The sequence below is a fragment of the Telmatherina bonti genome, assembly GCF_933228915.1.
Source record: "Telmatherina bonti genome assembly, chromosome: 16".
Classification (NCBI taxonomy): Eukaryota; Metazoa; Chordata; class Actinopteri; order Atheriniformes; family Telmatherinidae; genus Telmatherina; species Telmatherina bonti.
Window position 1 is genome coordinate 14,031,852 of NC_136614.1, and position 20,062 is coordinate 14,051,913.

The 20,062-nt window shown below is 38.5% G+C and overlaps 2 protein-coding genes across 4 annotated transcripts in view; both read right to left on the reverse strand.

Annotated features, from left to right (window-relative positions):
* Positions 1–2,831, reverse strand: part of LOC306767453 (microtubule-associated protein RP/EB family member 3-like) — an 11,404-nt gene extending 8,573 nt beyond the window's left edge. For all 3 annotated transcript variants that reach the window (XM_079255474.1, XM_079255475.1, XM_079255473.1), the window contains exon 1: positions 2,763–2,831. The gene's annotated coding sequence lies outside the window, so the exon portion shown is untranslated. The remainder of the gene's footprint in view (positions 1–2,762) is intronic.
* A 5,536-nt stretch (positions 2,832–8,367) lies between these two features.
* LOC306767784 (dihydropyrimidinase-related protein 5-like) lies at positions 8,368–18,736 on the reverse strand (the record flags this gene model as incomplete). The annotated part of the gene is made up of 13 exons (XM_079255908.1): positions 8,368–8,492; positions 8,584–8,761; positions 9,187–9,394; positions 9,477–9,619; positions 9,705–9,846; positions 10,036–10,192; positions 10,290–10,365; positions 10,459–10,503; positions 10,793–10,861; positions 11,011–11,190; positions 12,558–12,716; positions 17,820–17,969; positions 18,638–18,736. The coding sequence occupies 13 exons, from the start codon at positions 18,734–18,736 to the stop codon at positions 8,407–8,409; spliced, it is 1,692 nt and encodes a 563-aa protein (XP_079112034.1). The 3' UTR covers positions 8,368–8,406.
* Positions 18,737–20,062: the final 1,326 nt, after the last annotated feature.

Sequence of the window (20,062 nt, forward strand, 5' to 3'; positions counted from 1 at the left end):
TTATTGCGTAAATGTATAATTTTTTACCATAATTTACCTTTATCACTTATAGTATGAAGTAAATCACATTTGAAAAAAAACTTGTAAAATATCAAATTCTTATAAATTATATTATCATTTAATTTGCTGGTTCCTCTTTCAGTCATTTTTATCTGTTCCCTGGCACTTAATTAAAATGTTTAAAATCAAAATATTTTATATTAGTATTAATATGAAACAAAATAAAAGGATAACCAAATCCTAACATGGTTTTGCTTAGAACTATTCCTAAAGATGAATAAATTTTTAAGAACTCAAAAAGCTGAATTTGATGTCGAAAGACAACCTTGTAGCCTACACTTCTTTTGGACAAAATCGTGCTGAAGATAAACTAACAAGTTTACTCATCGGGCCACTAATCTCTGCCTCAGTTAATCTCTTTAGCCTGGGCGTTTAACATGCTCTATCACAGTTCAGCTGGGATCAACAGTAATGGCGTTCAACAGGAATCAAAACCAATGCAGCAGCAGAGCATCACACTAAAACACTGATATAAGGAAAAGTCCAACAATACTGAAGCATTTCCTGTGAATTGACGCTTTCCAACATAAACACCATACAGGATGTTACACTCAACAATCACTTCCTGACTGCTGGACTTCACAGAGCGAACACAGTCTAGCAGGCAAATGCTGCTAATTTGACTGATGAATCTCCCAGTTATCACATGTTGAAGGATCCAGTGTCCTTCTATACAACATTAAATAAAGCCTTTGTTGATTTGTTTATTTTTCTGTGGTTGTTTCATCCAGGCAGGAAACAAGCTGCACATCTGAAACAAAGCACCCCAGTTAGCAGGACCTGTTGAGCAAGTCATGGAAGAGTAACATAACACTACAACTAGGTGTTATTCATCTGTTGTCAGTAAACTGAAATGAGAAACGTTGTTAGCAACACCTTTTTTTTTTTTTAACTTGATAAACCGTTTTCTCATGAAAACAAAGTTTTAGCAGTTTAAGCCTCTAAAATGTAAAAATTTCCTCATTCGATCTGTCATGCAAATGTAAATCAAATATCTTCGAGGTTTTGGTCTGAAGGTATCTTATTAGGATCAAGGAATGTGACTCATGTTGACACGAAGTTAAAAACTTTATGGTCAATTTATAATAAGTTAATAATAATAGTATACCCTCTTAAAAATGAATGAATAAATAAATAAATAAATAATGGAAACCATAAATCTGGACTTTCCAAACTGACATGCACTCACTTTTGTTTTTTGTTTCCAATTTCCAGACCAATCTAGATATAATTTTCTGCTTTTTTTTTTTTTTTAATTTGAGACATCCATTTACACTTATCTTTGCTGTATACATGCACATAATGCAGTTATTATTAATATAATCTTGATTAATCAGTCATTTGTCTTTTTTTATATATCAAAATAGAGAAGATTCTTTCATCACATTTTTTTTTTGCTCTTTATGTGACAGTAAATCTGGACTGTAATGGAGACACACCTTTTGAAAACTCTAACAGTAAGAACAAAATATTGAAGTTTTATTATAACTTTTGTCTTTTAATAATAACTACAATGATAAATTTTAAGTAAAACAAACAGCATCCAAACATTTGTTTCCTGTCTTCTGCTCTAACAGGCTTTAAAAGTGATCAATAAAATGAAAAGAGCAAATTACGGCACCAAAATGAGATGTTTCTGGATATTATATAGAATAAACTTTATTAATTATTGTAAAAAGAAAAAAAAGAAGTATGAATACAATATCCTCTGCAAAAGCATCTTTTCTGTCATCCTTGACAGCAGAACTAAATCAGTAGCACACCTGAGTAACTTAAACATTTATTTATGTAATCTGGGTCCCAAACAAACAGGGTTTTATTTTAGTTTTCAGTCTGCATAAACATATTGGAATAAAAAAATAAATAAAAAAATAAAAAAATAAAAAACAAAGATGCTTTGGTGATGAGAGAGAAAACATGTTGTATAGATTGTGTTTCGCATACAGGTTCATACAATGTGATGGTCTGACACCAAGTTCTTACAATATCAGTCTCATACAATAAATAAGCGCAAACCTGAACCGATAATAAGGATGGGGGGGGGGGGACGACGACTCCGCAACTAATTAATTAAAAACAAAAGATTATTAAGATAAAACCTTCAAACTCGTTTTTTATAACCAGATAAACAAAAGCTGTGACAAATGCGCCTTGTTATATTTTTCTTCATGTCAGCAGATGTATTTACGTCACATACTCTGAGATTAAAATGTCAGAAGTCTTTCCTTTACGAAATATGAAAACACCAGAGAGCTGTTAATGTACAATTTGAACTTTGGAGCCGATTTTACGGCCACATTGGCTGTTTTTGTATCCGTAAAACGAAGCTTCAGGCACCGCTGCCACTGATACTGACCGGCTAGCTTCCTGCTAACTACTTACAATGCTAACGCTTCGACATCACAGCGCGTTTGACTTCTGCTGCACAATTAAAGGGATTTAAAGCTATCACGGTTTCATTACTGTTGAACTTCAGATACATTCAGCTATAAATGAAAACGAGACTTTTTCCAGTCTAACCTTACCCCCCTCTGGAGGCCTTTTCCATTACACACACAAGCACATTGCCAATGAAAGACTGCTTGTCTCTAACGGGACGCTTTCACTATTTAAACCAAACATGAATCAAATCTCTGTTAAAATAGCTCAAGTTTTCCACCAGAGATGTACAGTTTAAGTAAAGTTGACTTGGTAATACTCACCGAGGCAAACACTGTCCCTTTCACCACCGTCCCGTTGTTTCTATTGATGCGTTTTGAGCTGCTGTCGTCTCAGCAAGTTGCGCGAGACTGCCCTCAACCTAAGCTGCTAACACTGAGCATGCGCGACATGGAAGCGGATTTCAGGGAACAGTCACGGTGGAGCCCCTTTCCAGCATATTCTCCTCTTTTTTTTCTTTCCTTTCCAGCATATTCACAGCTGGAAGAGGTGCTTCGGCCATTTAACGTATTTTGAAAAAGCTTTTTGTGCTAATGCTGGATCTACTGTTGTTGGCACCTTACTGTTGAAGTCATTAAACAACTTAGATTTAAGGATTGTCAAAAGAACCAGGGGCGGACTTACAATTTTTTTTCATGGGGCCCCATTTTTTTAGGGCCCCATAAAACTTGTCACACACTTATGGTTATTTATTACCTAGTTACTTGAAATGCATTCGCTAAACTGTCAGCAGAATGATTATTATATTATGTGTCTCGGGGCCCCCCTTTCTGGTATTCAGGGCCGCTCACTAATACCTAATGTGATCTGTGTGTGTGATGCGGTCAGTGAGTTGATCTCTAACTTAAAGAATGACTCGTCACAATAAATGATCAGTTCATACTATCGAGTGAAGCAACCCTTCTCTGTCATTATACACGGTCCTTTCAGTCAGCAAAGAGACTTTTACACTGGATGTTTGTTAGCAACGCAAATAATATACAGTAGTGGAGTAGAAAGTTCAATATTTACCATAGCCCCCATGCCTGCCTTTGCCTGGGGCCCCAAATCTCTTAAATCCGCCTCTGAAAAGAACAGGATTATTACATTTCCTTTCAGTTTTCCTTTCAGTTTTAGGAGGAGTTGGAGCCAAGGGTGGTGGAGGTCAAGGAGACTCATTTTAAAATTTGTCATAAAATATATCCAGTGGCGGTTTTTCTTATCAATCTATTGAAATTTGACCTGGCAGGCTGTAATTTTTTGTTCTGACCCTATAGAGTCACTAGAACAACTCTTTTTCACTCGCCCCATCTCAAATAAATTTTGGAACGACATCAGAAACTGGTTATGTCTAGAAATAGCTAACCTGCCTGCTTTTACTGTTAACTGTCCTGTACTACATAAATAATGTTGACAACAAAGTGTCTGATGTAGTGAATATTGTTTCCCTGCTTGCCAAATATCACACTGCTGTAAATGGAGAAACTCTGCCCCACGCTTTGATCACTTTCTAAATGAGTTCAGACTTTATTATTTCTCACTAAGACTGCTTAAATCTAAGAGTGCTCGAAGCACAGCTTCAACTATATCCAATTTTCTTATGATATAATTATCTGGTCCATTGTTTATTTTTGCCCCACACTGCTGTTTTTTTTTTTGCTTGTTTGTGTTTATTTAGCCCCATGTACATCATGTTACCTTACTTTTTAAAAAATTTTTTTACTTAGTTTCATTGCTACATTGTACCTCTACAAGGCTTTGTACTCAAATTGTTCAATAAAATAAAAAAAAGAGGTGCTTCAGGGCTTTTTTTTCACAAATTTTTCACAAGTTCCAAAATAGATTAAATATTGTTTCTGGTTGAGTGTTGCAGAAGGTGCAAGTAACATCAATGTCCTTTTTATATTTTATCAGAAATTAGTTTACTGGGTAAAGAGGTGCTTCAGTCTCTCATATAATCAATACAGAAAATACGTGATTATAAAGGGACTTTATGGGCTTTCAAAGACAAAGAGGGAGACTGACTGAGGAAATCATAAGAATAAGTTAGGATTTAGTTTTTTAACTTAAAGCTGCACTTTTGTGCATTTTGTCGTCTATTAAATAGAGTGAGGTATACTTTTGTATCTTAAAAAACTGGAAAAACCTCACAAAATGGATGTGATATTTAGTTCCTCAAATGGCATTTAAATCCAAGTTGTGTTGCTCTGCATAGATTAAGGAGAACTTTAATTCACAGCATCCACAATTAAACTGCTTCATGAAAGAAAATATATATGACTGTATTAAGGAACATCATCAACTATTATGAGTCTGGCTTCTTTTTATAATTAACTGAACAAAATGTAAAATTAGGTGAAGAAAAGAATGACTTTCTTCAAGCTAAAGAGACTGATAGTTTTGCTTGTTATCAGCAGACAGATGAAATCTTATCATGCGTGAAGACATGTGGGCGGATAACCTGCACATCTGTGCGATCTCTTAAAGCCCAGTTAATGCTGAACAATAGTCATATAGAGAGATTGGAGCAACATATGCAGCATTTAATGATATCACCTTGCCAGGAGGACTAACATGACACTAGGGGTGGGAAAATTTAATTGAAAAATCGAAAATCGGGATTTTTTTGCTTCACAATTTTAAAATCTTTTTTTTTTTTTTTTTTTTTTAAATATCAGTTTTTCTATTAGATAAAAGTAATCCATGAGGAATTTTTTGTCATTATTGTTGTTTTTATTGATCTTTTTACTTGTCTTCTTTGGCATTATAGCAGCAAAATAATGGTCTGTTCACTGTGTTGTTTTTTTCCTGATTGAAATCAAGAAAAAAGATGAGCAAAAAAAAAAAGTTTTATACTTTTTTTTTTGCTTTTAATCTACAAAAATCAGCAAAATCGAAGAGAATCGCAATTTAAATAGAATCGGCACCCAAAAAAATCAGAATTGAATAGAATCAGGACACATGCATATCGTCACAGCCCTACCATACCACATTATGCCTTTATTATATTATGTTGCAGTCGTACGGTCTCTAAAATATCAGATTTTTTTACATGCTGACCTGTTGAGACATTTTCTGAAAAAATATCTGATTGCAACATATTTTTTTCTTTCATTTCAACTTGTGTCATCTGTAGCCACATCTCAATAGCTAAAAGGGGGGAAAAAAAGCGACAAAAAAAATCCAAGATTTTTTTTTTGTCTTTATTCTTTCGTTGTTATTCTTGTGGTAAGAAACAAGCAGCCACATACAGATTCAACAGGTTCACTGTCCAACACAACAAGAATCTACAAACACACAGTCACTGAGCAGTCACAGCGCCTTCAACAAAACAGCAAAAACCATCCAACAATAAAACAATGTTGTTGCAAGTAATCTTAGAAAAACAGCACCAGTTTTTATGAACCTGTGGCCTTCAGGGGAGACTTTGCTCTCCATGTCTTTGTGGTGCTCTCCATGCGTCGGTGATCGTGTGGCACAGGTGATTCCCATTGGCACATTTATTGTTTCAACAAAAACAAAAGGAAAAAAACAAACATCCTAAATATATATTGTACCTGAACACATATAGGTGATCATGTATAAATATCATACTGGCAGGCAAGAATGAGACATCATCTGGAGGTGAGAGGATCAGTGGGTTTTTTCAGTGTGTGCAGCTCAATCTTCCTGCTGAGCAGAGACAAAGTCTAACAACAACCGTGCATCATTTCCCGACAGACAAGGCTTCACCTTCAAAATGCACCCCAGACACAATCGTCAATTTCTTTCTTTCCACTTTATGCAAAATCTGAGGCCTCGTTAATAAAATGTACAGGCAGTTAACATTTATATCTTCACGCAGAATAAAGTAATGAACATGTTGCCAGTAGCAGAAAGTGTAATCAGAGGTAATCCTGCTCAGAAAGAGACACAAAGAGCTAAATAATCATGATTTCTGTATCAGTTTGACTGAAATCCAGAAGCGTCTTTGTTATGGCTTCTGCATGTGTTGAGTTTTATTTAGCTGGTTTGTGATTTTGTTATGACTGAAATATATTTTACACTTTCCTTACTGGGGAAAAAAATCCCTAAAAAGACCAAAACCAAAGGCAAAGGGATTCTATGCAAACATACAAAATTCTATATAAACAAAAAATATCTTAAACTTGTTCATAATATTGTAGCTTGATACAACAAACAGCATTCTGTTGCTGGAAGAGAACATCTCATGCAGGGGTGGGCCACTCTGGTCCCAGTGGGCTGCAGTCTACTTGCTGCAACACAACTGACTCAAATCAATGGGTAATTAGCCGACTTGTGCAAAGTTTGATGTCGAGCTCTGCAGAAGTCTGCAAATAAAGTGTGATGTATGTCAGGTGTGTTGCAGCAGGGAAACTCCAAACACTAGCAGGACTGTGGCCCTGGAGGAGCAGAGTTGCCCGCCCTCTGATCCACTGTGAACCAGCCCAGGTTGAAAATAGTCCCTAACAGATGCACCACGCAAAATTTGATCATATTTGCTAACAATGTTTGTAACCTTCGCCAAGTAGGTTATGTTTTTACCGGTGTTTATCTGTTTGTTTGTGTTCAAGAAAACTCAAAAGGTTATGGACAGCTTTTCATGAAATCTCCAGAAGTTGTTGGAAATGTGAAAAGGAAGAACTGATTAAATGTTAGTGGTGATCCGGATCACCGTTTGGATCCAGAACTTTTTTTTAAAGGATTCTTTAACATTGTGCTCAGCGGAGGTTTTTTCGCTTTTCTAGTTTTAACAATTGATTCAAGCTGGTTAAAAAAAAAGAAAGTTTGTGACCTTATGAGGAGCAAAAGTAAAAATCAAAAGAAAAAGAAACAATGCTTTATTATAATATGCATCAAAAAGTCTGTTTAAGCATCTGACATGTTGACCTGGTAAGATTAGATTAACTTTTGATCAAAACTGTTATTCTAGTGACGAGATAAATGAGGCCCCAGTATTTCCTACCTGATCTCTCTAGAATGAGAAGGCACTAAACTACCTCTCTATTCGTGTACATGTGAATCATAATAACCCTTATTGTATACCTTTATCGGCTTTTCATCCCTCCCAAAATAGACAAATTCCCTTCTTTCTGCAAGGTGTAGAGACTCCACATGTACTAGGATGGAACTAACAATCCCACACACCTTAGTGTTTATTTCCACAACTCGGTCTGTAGACTCCCATTATATTTCAGGTGAGACGGCGTGTTTCTGGGATATGTGTCTGTTTCAGTTAAAGGCAGTGAAGTTATAGCGATGGATGAGGGTCAAGTCTGAGCACACAGTGTTCGAAGCAGTTGGATTTCATCACCACACAGCACATTTTGTCCAATGGAAACAAAAACAGTCGGAGGAACCTACAGTTGCAGTAGGCAGCCGAGCAGAGTGGGTGGTTTCATTACAGGATCCACACACGTCTTTACTTGAGGCTAAAGCTATGGTGTCTACAGTGTACTGCATGTTTGTGAAAGAGTTGAGAGATATTCCACTTAATCTGGTTTTCCAAGTTTTAAATAATTCGGTTAACGTCACTTCAGCTCAAACCATCAAAAACTGTACTGGTTTTGATCTTTCACAGGTTAGTTTGCTTTTTTTTTCACAAAATGTAAACAGGATGGTAATGAGCAGACTTTATTAAAGTTAGGATGATTAGCCTGAATTTGGAAAAAATGTTTTGAATTCATAATTAGCCCTTCGCTCACATGTAATCAATCAGATCACTCCAATTAAGCCACAAATTAGATCTGTAGAGGTTACTTTGGCAAACCGCTTGAGTGTCAGATTCAGCTCATCACCAATCGCAGACCCACTTTAATTTGTTTTCCCCACTTTAATCCTGTGGTTGAAAATCAGTGCAGTTTTCTTGGTTGTTCGCAAATATACAAAACACAGAGTCTCGGACGGTTGAAGCTCCGGCATCAGGGATTACCAAATACCACTGGAGCGGCCGCCGGGAGGGGCCAGGATTCGAGCGGAGGACCTCTTCGGGATGTGATCATCAACTTGAGACCCTGAGAGAAAGATACACACATTTGCATTTTTAAGACTTAATAGGACTGAAAACAACAATCACAAAACGCTTCTAGTTCCATTTCAGGCTACCTGAGAGACTAAAGGAGGACTCGTGAAGGTCTCGGACACCCTGGTGCACACGACTGCCAGGCTTGTTTGGTGAATCTCCATCTACCGGGCTCAAACCGAGCTCCTTCTTCATCGTGTTGGCAACCTTGGCCACATCACCAGAGTAGGGATCCCTGACAACCCCTTTGCAACCCTGAGCCTGAAAGATTAAAAAAATTATAAATAATAAATATATAATTTATATATAAATATAGATTTAAGCACTTAATTGTGAGTATAAAATGAAATACAGTCCTTAAAACTAATCTCCTTGTGTGCAGTGAGTAAATAACTCCCTATCTGGAGCTGAACCAATCACAAGCTGTGATGGAGGGAGCTTTTGCAGACAGCAGCAGCAGAAAAACAGTGTCAGCGTACAAAGAGAGCACAAGCATTAAATCCTTTATATAGACTGTCAGATCGGTGCAGATAGACACAACATGATGGGTGTGTTTGCAGGAGTTTACAGCCAGCTGACGCAGCAGAGGACAGCATGAGCTGTACTGTCCTGCCAGAACTACTTTAGCTAAACATGATTCAGCCTTTAAAAACAACCCGAGGTCACAAATAAGGAGAGAATCTCACCTTTTCTCGCTGGACCATCTTCTTATAGAGGTAGTCAGGGAAAGTCCGCTGTGGGTAGAACTTCCCTGACCCTTCAGCGCACATGAACACGCCATTCTCACACACTAAACGTCCACGGCTGATGGTGACCAGAGGAACGCCGTGACAGCGCATCCCCTCGTAAAGGTTGAAGTCTCCGCCCTGCACCTGAGTGGTCACAGAGATCGTCCTGCATGTAAAGAAAGCAGCGTGAGTAGGTTCTGCAATGGGTATTGCATCAGTAATAACTGTGTTTAAATACGGCCGCACACCTCGTCGCGTCCGGGTCCCACACCACCACGTCAGCGTCGGCTCCAGGGATGATGCGGCCTTTGCGAGGGTACAAATTGTAGATCTTTGCAGCGTTAGAGCTGGTCACGGCCACAAAACGGTTCTCATCCATTTTTCCCGTAACCTGCAGGCGGGACATAAATGTAAGGAACAAATTCCTGCTGACAAACAAAGTTGTTTGGAGTTTTTTTTTTTATGTGTACACATACCACTCCCCTCTCCCAAATGACGCTCATCCTGTCCTGGATTCCAGCCACTCCATGAGGGATCTTAGTAAAGTCCTCTTTGCCCAGAGCTCTCTGCTTTGTGGTAAATGGACGGTGCTCTGATGCCACAACACTCAAAGTGTCACTGGAAATAGATCATTACATGCTCAGCGTGGATTTATTTCCGAAGCATCGTTGCAGAATACGATACGAAACACTTCATTGTCCCAAAGGAGAAATTTGCCTTGAACTCACGTTACAATAGTTGTCATGACACTGGTAATAAAAGAAGAATAAAACATGAAACAGTGTATTGGTGTAACATAAGACATACTTTCCCAGCAGGCCCATGAGGTAGCTGGGTGTGTTTGGGTCAAGGTGGAGAGGAGGAACAAGGACGTGGGCCGCGGCGTGAGCCCAGTCCTGGTGGTAATACTGCATCCCAGTCAGCACAGAGTGAGCCACTGTGGTCTCAGCATGGACCACCTTATCTGAAAAGACAAAAACGGACAAGACAAGGGAGGTTATTGTCACCAAAGTCACAGTCTTTGGACTGTTTTCTTTTTTTTCATTGGACATGTAACCCACCCTGCATCTTAGCAGCAGCGATCATGTCTCCAGCTGACATGCTGGACACGTTCACAAGGTAGATGGGGCAGTGGGCCTGTAAGCACAAAATCAAAGATTAACTCATTCAGCAATTTAGTTATTCAAAAAGAACCCAAAGAAGAGGTGTTAAAATCTTTTTTTTCTTTACCCTGTTGGCAATAGTGATGGCTCTGTGAGTAGCTTCAGACTCCAGCTGTGATCAGCAAGATAGAATGACATGTTCAGTATGTGCATAGTTTAAATTTATGTCTCAGATCCAGTGTAATAAAAAGAAGTTTATGGCCAAAATCAACTCAACGTTTCAGAGAAATGGACATAAATATCTACAAAAAACAAAGAGTAAATATTGAAAACGCTGTTTTAAATTAGCAAAGCTGAATTCTTACACATAGATTTATAACAGATGTGTTATGATGATTTAAAAATAAAAATAAAAAAATAACTCTTTCAGTAATCTGAAATAATCCCTGCTGTGAAGTTACCTCCTCTGGTCGACTAATCTCTATTCCCTCTGGTCCACTGATCCCTAAATCCAGAGCCTCTTTGGCCCCCTAAAAACACAGATATATGTAGCTTAAGTACAATTTAGTTAAGCATTTATCTACTTTTAACAATAAAAAGCAGAATTTTTTTTGAGCATAAGCAGCATTTTGACTGCTAAACATTTGCACAGGTATTTGACAGTTTGTACGCTGTTCACCTCTGCCACCAGCTCTCCGTTTTCTGCATGAACACGTGCAATGGCCCCAATATCCTTACAGGTCTGCAGCGTCTGATACAGCTCGGAATCCCGCAGCATCATCAAGTCTTTATAGGCCATGTACATCTGGAAGGAGTTCACGCCGTGCTCCCTCACCAGGGTCTCCATCTCATTACGCACCTGTTCGAAAGACAAGTCAGGGATCATGGATCTGTGCTAGCATTGTATCGGAAAAGGAAGCGAATGAAGTGGATAAGGAAGAATAAATGTATGTGTGTGTGTGTGTGTATGCATATGTTTGCTTGCATGTGCTTGTTATATGGGGCATGAAATGAGCTTGGTAAGTAGCCAGAATGAGATCCTACTGGGTTTACATGGCTGGCTATCACATTTGTGAACGGTCATTTAACACACACAAAAATCTCTTTTAATAAATACAGCTGAAATAAATGTAATTTGCATTACTTTACATGCATGATAATTTGGATGAGAGTTCAAAGTAATTTGCACAATTTTCTCTCATCTTTTTAATGATGTTCATTCTAAAGTTTTATAAAATTATATTTAGTTGAAGAGCTGTTAAAATGGCAGAAAAAAAGCCCTCAGCTTTCAGGAGAAATATCTTAAGACCTCCTGTCCACCACCCCCTCTCCTGGGTCGCACACTGCTCACCATACTACCCTCTGGAAGATGATACAGAAATATAAAAACAGACTCAAAAACCCTTTCTGTCCCTGGGCCATCTGTGACCTGATCTCCACCTTGTGTGTAGCTGCATGATGCGCTCTCTTTGCTGTGTTCACATACATGGTTCACCAAACAAGACATTCTCCTTTCCACGTTGCTTCTTAGAGAAAGTTCCTCACCAGGAAAGCTGATATAAACACCTTATATTGTATTTTCCTCCATTTAACTGCAACAAGCTCAAATACTTTTAAGCTCAACTACCAGAAAATTAATTTCCTAAAGTTTTATTCTTGCAAACCAAACATCTTTGATAATACACAACATTAGAAAACAATTTCTTTGATTTTAGGAAACTAAAATGTTTTTTTTTCTAAAATAAACGAACAGAATAAAAAGTTGAAGTAATTTTTATATAATAATGACGCATTTAGCCATCAGAAATAACAGTAAATCAAAGTTACAGCTCTGACTACATTATATCTTGGCATAAGAAGGATATATTGAACAACTAGATGATTATAACATCATGGCATTAAACATTTTACTACATGTAATAAGATGTGGCACATGCACACAGCCAGCAGATGATCCAGCCCAGACATTAAAGCCAAAGGCTGAATGAGACACATTGACTCACAGGATCTGCTTAATGTGCCTACTGAGCATGTGCATTAACCCAGTTCCTGTAAGGTTTAAACTAGGTCAATACACTTTTCACCCACGAAATGAAAAAGCTTTGACTGCTTTACAAAGGAATTAAAGCTTGATGGGTAAAAAAAAACAAAACAAAGAATAACATCTGTTTCCACACTGTTTCCATTATTTATTATTGTTTACCACCTGACGCTTCTGGGTTTTACCTTTGGTCCCCACCAGGTCACCCCGACATGCAGAGCGTAGTCGCAGCAGGCCTTGGCGTCTGCCAGAGCTCGACACTTCTCGTAGGAGTCCAGCAGGGAGCAGTGTTGTTCAGGCAGGACCAGAGCCATTACCATGGTGGTACCACCCATCAGAGCCGCCTTGGTGAGGAGAGAGGGTGACGAGGGGTGAGTGAGAGGGGAAGGAAGGGACGGGAAATGTCAGAATAAAGAAACACTGATTAGAAACGAGGACAATAGCTTCACTGTAAGCAAATAGTCTCTGTTTGTTTGGTGACAATGAACTTTCCTCATGAGCTGAGGTCTCGTCTTCAAATGATCATTTATCTACTAGCGGAACAAGCTGAAAACATTTAAACTCATACAAGGCTGTTAAGGTTTATTTTCCTTTATAGTGCAGTTCTCTGTGTCTCATTAATGTTATTATAACTGCAATTTCCTTCTTTCCCTCCTTCTAATAAAGTATTCCCATTTAATTCAACTTATTTCATGTGATTCATCACAGCTCAGGTTTGTACACGTCTTAAACACAGTACTAATATATTGTAGAGTGTAGAGATGTAAGTATGTATTTTAAAGGAATGAGCCTGATCAGTCAGCCAAGCTTGCAGCTGTTGTGTGTAAAACATATTTTCAGCTGTTTCTGCTCACCACTGTTTAATGTAGAGCAGCTGAAAACATCGCCGATCTGCATGTTTAAGCTTGATAAAGTGTCAGTGTGAGTGTCAGGTTTTAACTACATCACAGCGACACAAACTTCAGTCACTGCTGTTTATCAAAACAGAAACTACATCATTTTAGAATCACTATTTTCCACTCTGACGTATCATTTAGCCATAAAAATGACACAGCATACACTGCATTATCATTACAAACTAAGAAACAAAACAAACATGGCGGATGGGAAAAGCTGAAAATGATAATAAAAAGTCAGACGGAGAGGAGAAGGGTTTTAAGGTTTTTGTTTTTTTCAGCTCAGTTCAGACGTCGCTGTCCTTAATACCACAACCTGTCAGGTTCCTCTGAACAGCTGATCGTTCGTCAAGTGATCCCTCCGCTGCTGTGTCTGCGCATTCACGTGACTGCAGCAACGCAAACTCAGATTTTCTTCTAATCATGAACACATCAGCTTCAGAAATCTGTGTGAAACAGATAATAGAGAGCTGAGCAGGTCTGGAAGGGCTTTAGCCTTGATATAAATGGTGTCTGTTTCCTAAACCATCTCTGTGAAGGAGGCATATGACGAGACAATCGAGGATGTACAATGGTGTGTCCGACTTGCACTTTTGTGTAACCATGACAACAACAGACACTGCTCAGCCATGCCTGTCGCATGTCCCCACCCTTTTATTTTCCTCTCCATCTACAGCTGCACCAACAGTCTCCCACTCAGCCCAGTTAGGGGTATTTTACTGGTGAGTGATGGGAGGCGAAAAACGTAGACAGCTGGAAAACAATATTGATCAATTGATTGACAACAAGATCAGTTAAAATTTAAAAAAAAAAGTGGGGAGAAAAAAATCTCCTAGTGGTAAAAATGACAGAACATAGTCAAGCTGAATCTTAACCCAGATGAAACGAGACTAAATGTGGATATTTCTGCATCAGCATCAACTCCAGACATGCCACAGACTGGTGGAGGGGGAGAACCTCCACCTCCCTATCAACTACGAGGTTTCCCATTTCCATAGAAACCAGTCTGAATGATCTGCAGCATCAGCATTGAAGGTGTCAGCACATGTAGTGTCATTTATCAATGTCAGTGCATGCAAATGGGAGCAGCTGTGTGTGAAAGATCAGGGATTGTGGGATTTAGGCCGTCTGCCTCCCAGGATTAAATTAAAATTTACTGCCTGTCCACTTCAAGGTTAAGACATTTCTCTGCAAAGCTGGAATAAAAAAAAAAAGCCGTCTGATTGTTGAAATGTTTTATGGCTGCCTGTTTTCTCTTTGTAAGCCATGTCAGAAAGTCACAATAGTGTAGATCAGATCCTTAACTTCTCAACTCATAGTTGATAAATAAATTAACCCAAATAATTTATTAAACACCAAGATGCACAAGCCCTCTTTTTTTTTTTTTTTTTTTTACTTCTAATTTATTATCTATTCATTTGATAATCTATTCAAGTCATATATATATATGTATATATATATATATATATATATATATATATATATATATATATATATATATATATATATATATATATATATAATAAGGCTGCTTAATGAGAATATGACTTTATTATTTATTATTTCCTGTTTGCCAGTGAGGCACATTTGGCAAAACATATACATCTATCTATCTATCTATCTATCTATCTATCTATCTATCTATCTATCTATCTATCTATCTATCTATCTATCTATCTATCTATCTATCTATCTATCTATCTATCTATCTATCTATCTATCTATTTTTTTTTCTTTAAAATTATATATTTATTCATTCTTTCGTGAATAGGTATCCAGAGTAATGGGTGTTATTAATGAAAGGCTTAAATATTATATTATATTTGTGTGACATAACAATGGCTACAGATCCTGCTCATCCTGGATGAATGCATTATTTTAGTTTTAATGTGTGACCTAATAAATTTCACATATCTCATCATGTGTTATTGTGATTAAGGACAACAGAATTTTTTTTTTTATCTTGAAACTAGGTCAGAAGAAGAGATGGCTGCATCACTGTGTGGTTTCTGACGGGAATAAAGGTTAACTGTTCACATTAGGAACACTATAGACTGATACAACACACACCATTAAGCCTACATGAGCTGATCAATGAGTGTAAAGCTGAATTTGAGGTGACACACAAACCATAAACAGTGGTTATTGTAAATCCTTCTCTTCATTTAAGACCCCCCGTGACCCCTGCTATGAAAGTAATCCCCCCCAAAAGGGGGAAAGAGTGAATAGAAACGATGATCTGTCTGTGTGTTACCATGGCAGCAGCAAAAGGAGTAAAAAATAAATGTGCAGAGAAAAAAACCCCACAGGAAATAATTGAATAATAAAGATCCTTCATGTCTCCACTGAACAGGTTAAAGAGGGTGAAAACTGAGTGTGACAACCATTGTGAGAGGATGAGAGGGTCTCTATGTGTTAGACTGCAACAGGCTATCAGTGTCAGGCAGATTACTGCTGCAGCTCTCTGATCAGCCTGTATCAGCACCACTCATACCTCATGCTACAGCTGAACACTTCACCTTCCTCCAGCCCATCCTCCTCCTCTTCATCTCCTCACTCAGCAGAGACATTAAAATGATCCTGACAGCGTCTGCTGAGATGGATACCGTGGCTGAAATATGACAAGCCAATACTGGGCCTTTATGAAAACATTAAATTTACTCCCATTGGCCTATAATCTAATCTGAGGGGAAGTTATTGATCAGTGATGCACTGTAAATGCTGACTGTGACAACACATCAAACTGAACTATAGTCTGTTTTATTTAAGCATACTAGCAATGCACACAGATGTAATTACTGTGCTTGAAGTAAGTACTGGAGAAGATTTTAGCCTCATCTGGCAGCCAACTCAACTTTTTAAAACCCTGTACCAGACTTGAACGAGCTGAACTCAAAGCCTTGCAATAAAAAGAAACATTTAGATGATAAATTGATTGTTTCTTTGTTCCAACTTTATCATTACATGTCAGTATTTGATGCAGTTTTTATAAAGTGTCTCTCCGTTTACTGATGTGGGGGGGCAGAGGTGAGGGAGAGGACACAGTTAGGGGGTGAAGCAGAGGAGCAGTGAGGATGCAGGAGATGAGGAAGGACGTAAAAAAGAAAAAGGGGTCAGGATATTATAAAGCAGTGGGGGAGAGAGAAGAGGATGCAGAGGGAAATAGTTTTGGGGTTCATGAAGACAGCATGTGAGACGTTACTATGGCAACATTTGGAGCAACACAATGCCACTGTGGTCATGGGTGCACATACTAACAGAGAGGCAGAAATTTCCTCACTGGGAGGAGGGGGCTGGACTAGTTGTCATGGCAGCAAGAGCGTTGGCTAGGGGGGATGATGACTAGGGTGAGGTGGGGGGGTTCTGGCATGCAGACGATTCAATCTTCCACAAATTCCTGTCAAGACACTTCAGCTGGCATCGAATGAAGTACAGGCTTCATGTCGCTGAGCTGCAGCAAAGTTGCAGTTATTTGCAACAAAAACCTCCAAATGTACAGCAGTGTGTCGAGGATAAAAGATACTGAAAAGGGCTTCAGATCTTCGAAAGACAAATACAAGCTGGTCTGGAAAGCAGCAGCTTTGCAGAACAGACTGAAATGCAGAACGTCAAAGGAACCTACCCCCATCTTTAAAGTGTTCAGTGGGACCACAACCATGTAACAGATCCATAGATGCACAGTATGAGACCATGAAATCCACTAGAAATGCTGCCTTAAAGTGAGACTGAAAGACCTTTGAAGGTGTTATTTTAAAATAGCTGATGATACTGTATGTAAAGTGGCTGCAACATCCAACCCCCAGCTCAGCACACAGTCCCTAGAGGCTAAAATGATGCCACACACGGTCAACATAAAGAGGTCAAAACATCCTCCAACACATGGATACCCCTGCAGGCACCAATTAAAGACCCTCTTCTGAATTTTAAAGTCTCCTAATTAATAAATCACCGTTTTCACGTCTCAAAGGACCAGAGGAAAACAAGGAGATTATCTCAGATGGTCGGTGAGGGTGTGACTCTACAGAGACTCTGTGATTGTTCAAATCAAAAGCCATGTCCACACAGAGACTTTTTCATGCAGATTAAAAAACAGCAAGGCTCAAAGTTACCGCAACCTCGGTTCGATCAAAGGACAGGACACGACCTGAAACCACCATTTGTGGCAAGAAGCTAGACCAAGGCAACCAAGGCATAAAGCCAATTGGGGACATCCACGGCTGAACTTCTTGAAGAAAATATGGTGGGAAGCGCAGATCTAACAAACCAGTACGAATGACAACTGAACAGCTGTGTTTGTATGTGTGTGAAAGTCTTGTCTTCCAACCATAAACCACTGACAGCTGTTTTCATCATATAGAAACACATGTGATCATTCGTCTCCATAAACGAATGAACCAAAACCAGGGGTGAATATTCTACTGAAGAGTAGACAGACTAAGAGAGAAGGCATGACCGGGTATGACAGCTGTCTCCGGAAGCTTAATGTGTTTAATCGCAGGCATGCCAGTGAGTCATGCAAGTGCATGCATGCGTATGTGCGTGAGTGTGCACCTTGGTCCCGCTGTAGAAGTCCTCCTGGATGCTGGCATTCATAAATGTCTGTTGCAGATGCACACTGGTGTCGATGCCGCCCGGTAAAACTAGCTTCCCAGAGGCATCGATCACCTTCGCCCCACCTGGGATCATTAGTTCCTTCCCAACCTGCCAGAAAACACAAATTTACACAACTTTATAATGCACTCATGAGTTAGAAATGTTCTTTTTTTATAAATAAAAAGCTCATATGGCAGCCAGACAGTCTCATTTCGCGGCATCGACTTTGTGCTTGTCAATACTTTGTCTGTAACTTCATTCCAGGCTGAAATATCTCGACAACTGCTGGTTGACTGCCATGTACTTCTGCACATGTGTTCACGGTCTTCAAAGGATGAATCCTAAGTACTCTGCTGATCACTCTGCCTTTTGTTTCATGCTATTATTTTGCATTTAGGAGGTTGGAACTGAGCATCTTCTGATAAATACCTGCTGCTATGATGTAAATGAATACTGATAAACTTTACATGTAGTACAGCTGAGACTCCCGGGTTTCTGAGTCAAATACATCCTTTTCAAATGTAGTGGTACTTATCTCCATGGCAACACTGCGAGCTAATTATAGTGTTCACTATGATCTCCATTGAGTTCAGTGTTGTTAAATCCCTTCACGATGTGGTTTTGTGAGATGTGAGTCGTACCAACAGCTGGGGATCTGCTGGGCGCTTAAAATGTGAGTTTGTTGCTAAAAGTTAAATATTTCATTTGGATTTGCTGATGACCAGCAATGCATTCGAAGATGCAAGTGTAAACATGTGCATGTGAGTGCAGTTTACCTGCTGTATGATGCCATTCTCAATGTAGACATCTGCTTCTTGGGTGAAGTCATCGTTGACCACTTTCCCTCCCTTAATGAGAATACGCATGGACCCCATGTCAGCAGTTATTGTCCTACAGCGAAAGAAAAAATGTATCGAACATGAGCGCAAAGATAATGGACATGACGTGTTAGCAGATAGTGAGGAACATTGTTTTGGGGGCAAAAGATTTGTGGTGTTTTGAAGCTTTTTCTGTTCCAATGGATTTCATGACAAAATGAATTATACATACTTGGCTTTTCTTAGTCAGAAATAATGCACGGATTGAGCCTTTAAAATCAAAGATTACATGCTGCAAAAACTATTAATAGAAACTAAATATTTTGAACCAGATTTTAACAACTGTGGTGGAGAATTTTATATGCAACACTCAAATAAAACTCAAATTAAACCTTAATTTTACCAGTCCTTTCACAATACATCAAAGGTGCCTACTGACAAGTTTTGTGAACACCATCCAACATAATCCTGATTTTTAACAACTAACATTGACTCAGAAACATATATAATCCTGTATTCTCAGTGGAAAAGATGACAAATAAACAATTACACATTGACTTCAGGCCTGTGCAGGCTGTACTTTCTGCTGAGTAACATGTCGCAGTCTCTAACACTTATTCTGCCCTTTGTGTCAGCAGAGAAAACTTCCTCTTAGCTTTTACTGGGTCAGCTCTGTTTATTAAATATTAAGTGAAGAATCTATAATTCACAACTTTATTACAGTATCTGAAGGAATAAAACAGGGTCTCCAAATTCTGCAGGAACTGCTGGATAAAAGATGTTCCTCCATTTACCACTAAAACCTACTGTAGCTGCTAACATTGTGAAATGACAGAAGATAATCGACTTTATTCATTACTAATTGAGAAATTTTAGTTTTATCTCACACAGATTGAAGTTAGAATCACTGATAAAATAAGACATATCGGTTACAGACTTATTAATGCTAAATTAAGTGGAAGACTTCTAATGAAAGGAGACAAACCCCCTGAAGAACATCTATAGTATAATACTGCTGTGTAAGTGTTTTTAAGATGTGGTTATTTTTTACATAAAAATAGCCTTTGGCTATGATCATTCTAGGATGCATTACAATGAGTAGTTTCTGTGTTTTATAGATGTGTGTACCAAAGAATCAATTAGTCTCAACTACCAGTGGTGTTTTTTAATAACTACATGTATTTGTTACTCTTTTCTCTGGTCATTTAAACTAACCAAATGACTTCCCGGGGAAGCTGGGGCGAGAGGCAGGGTACGCCCTGGACAGGTCGCCAGTCCATTGCAGGGCCAACCAAGTAACTTATTATTTTTTGAGTTTATAATTTATCTATCTGATTATTATGGAGTAAAAAGATCCTTGTTACAATAATGTGTTTTTTTAAA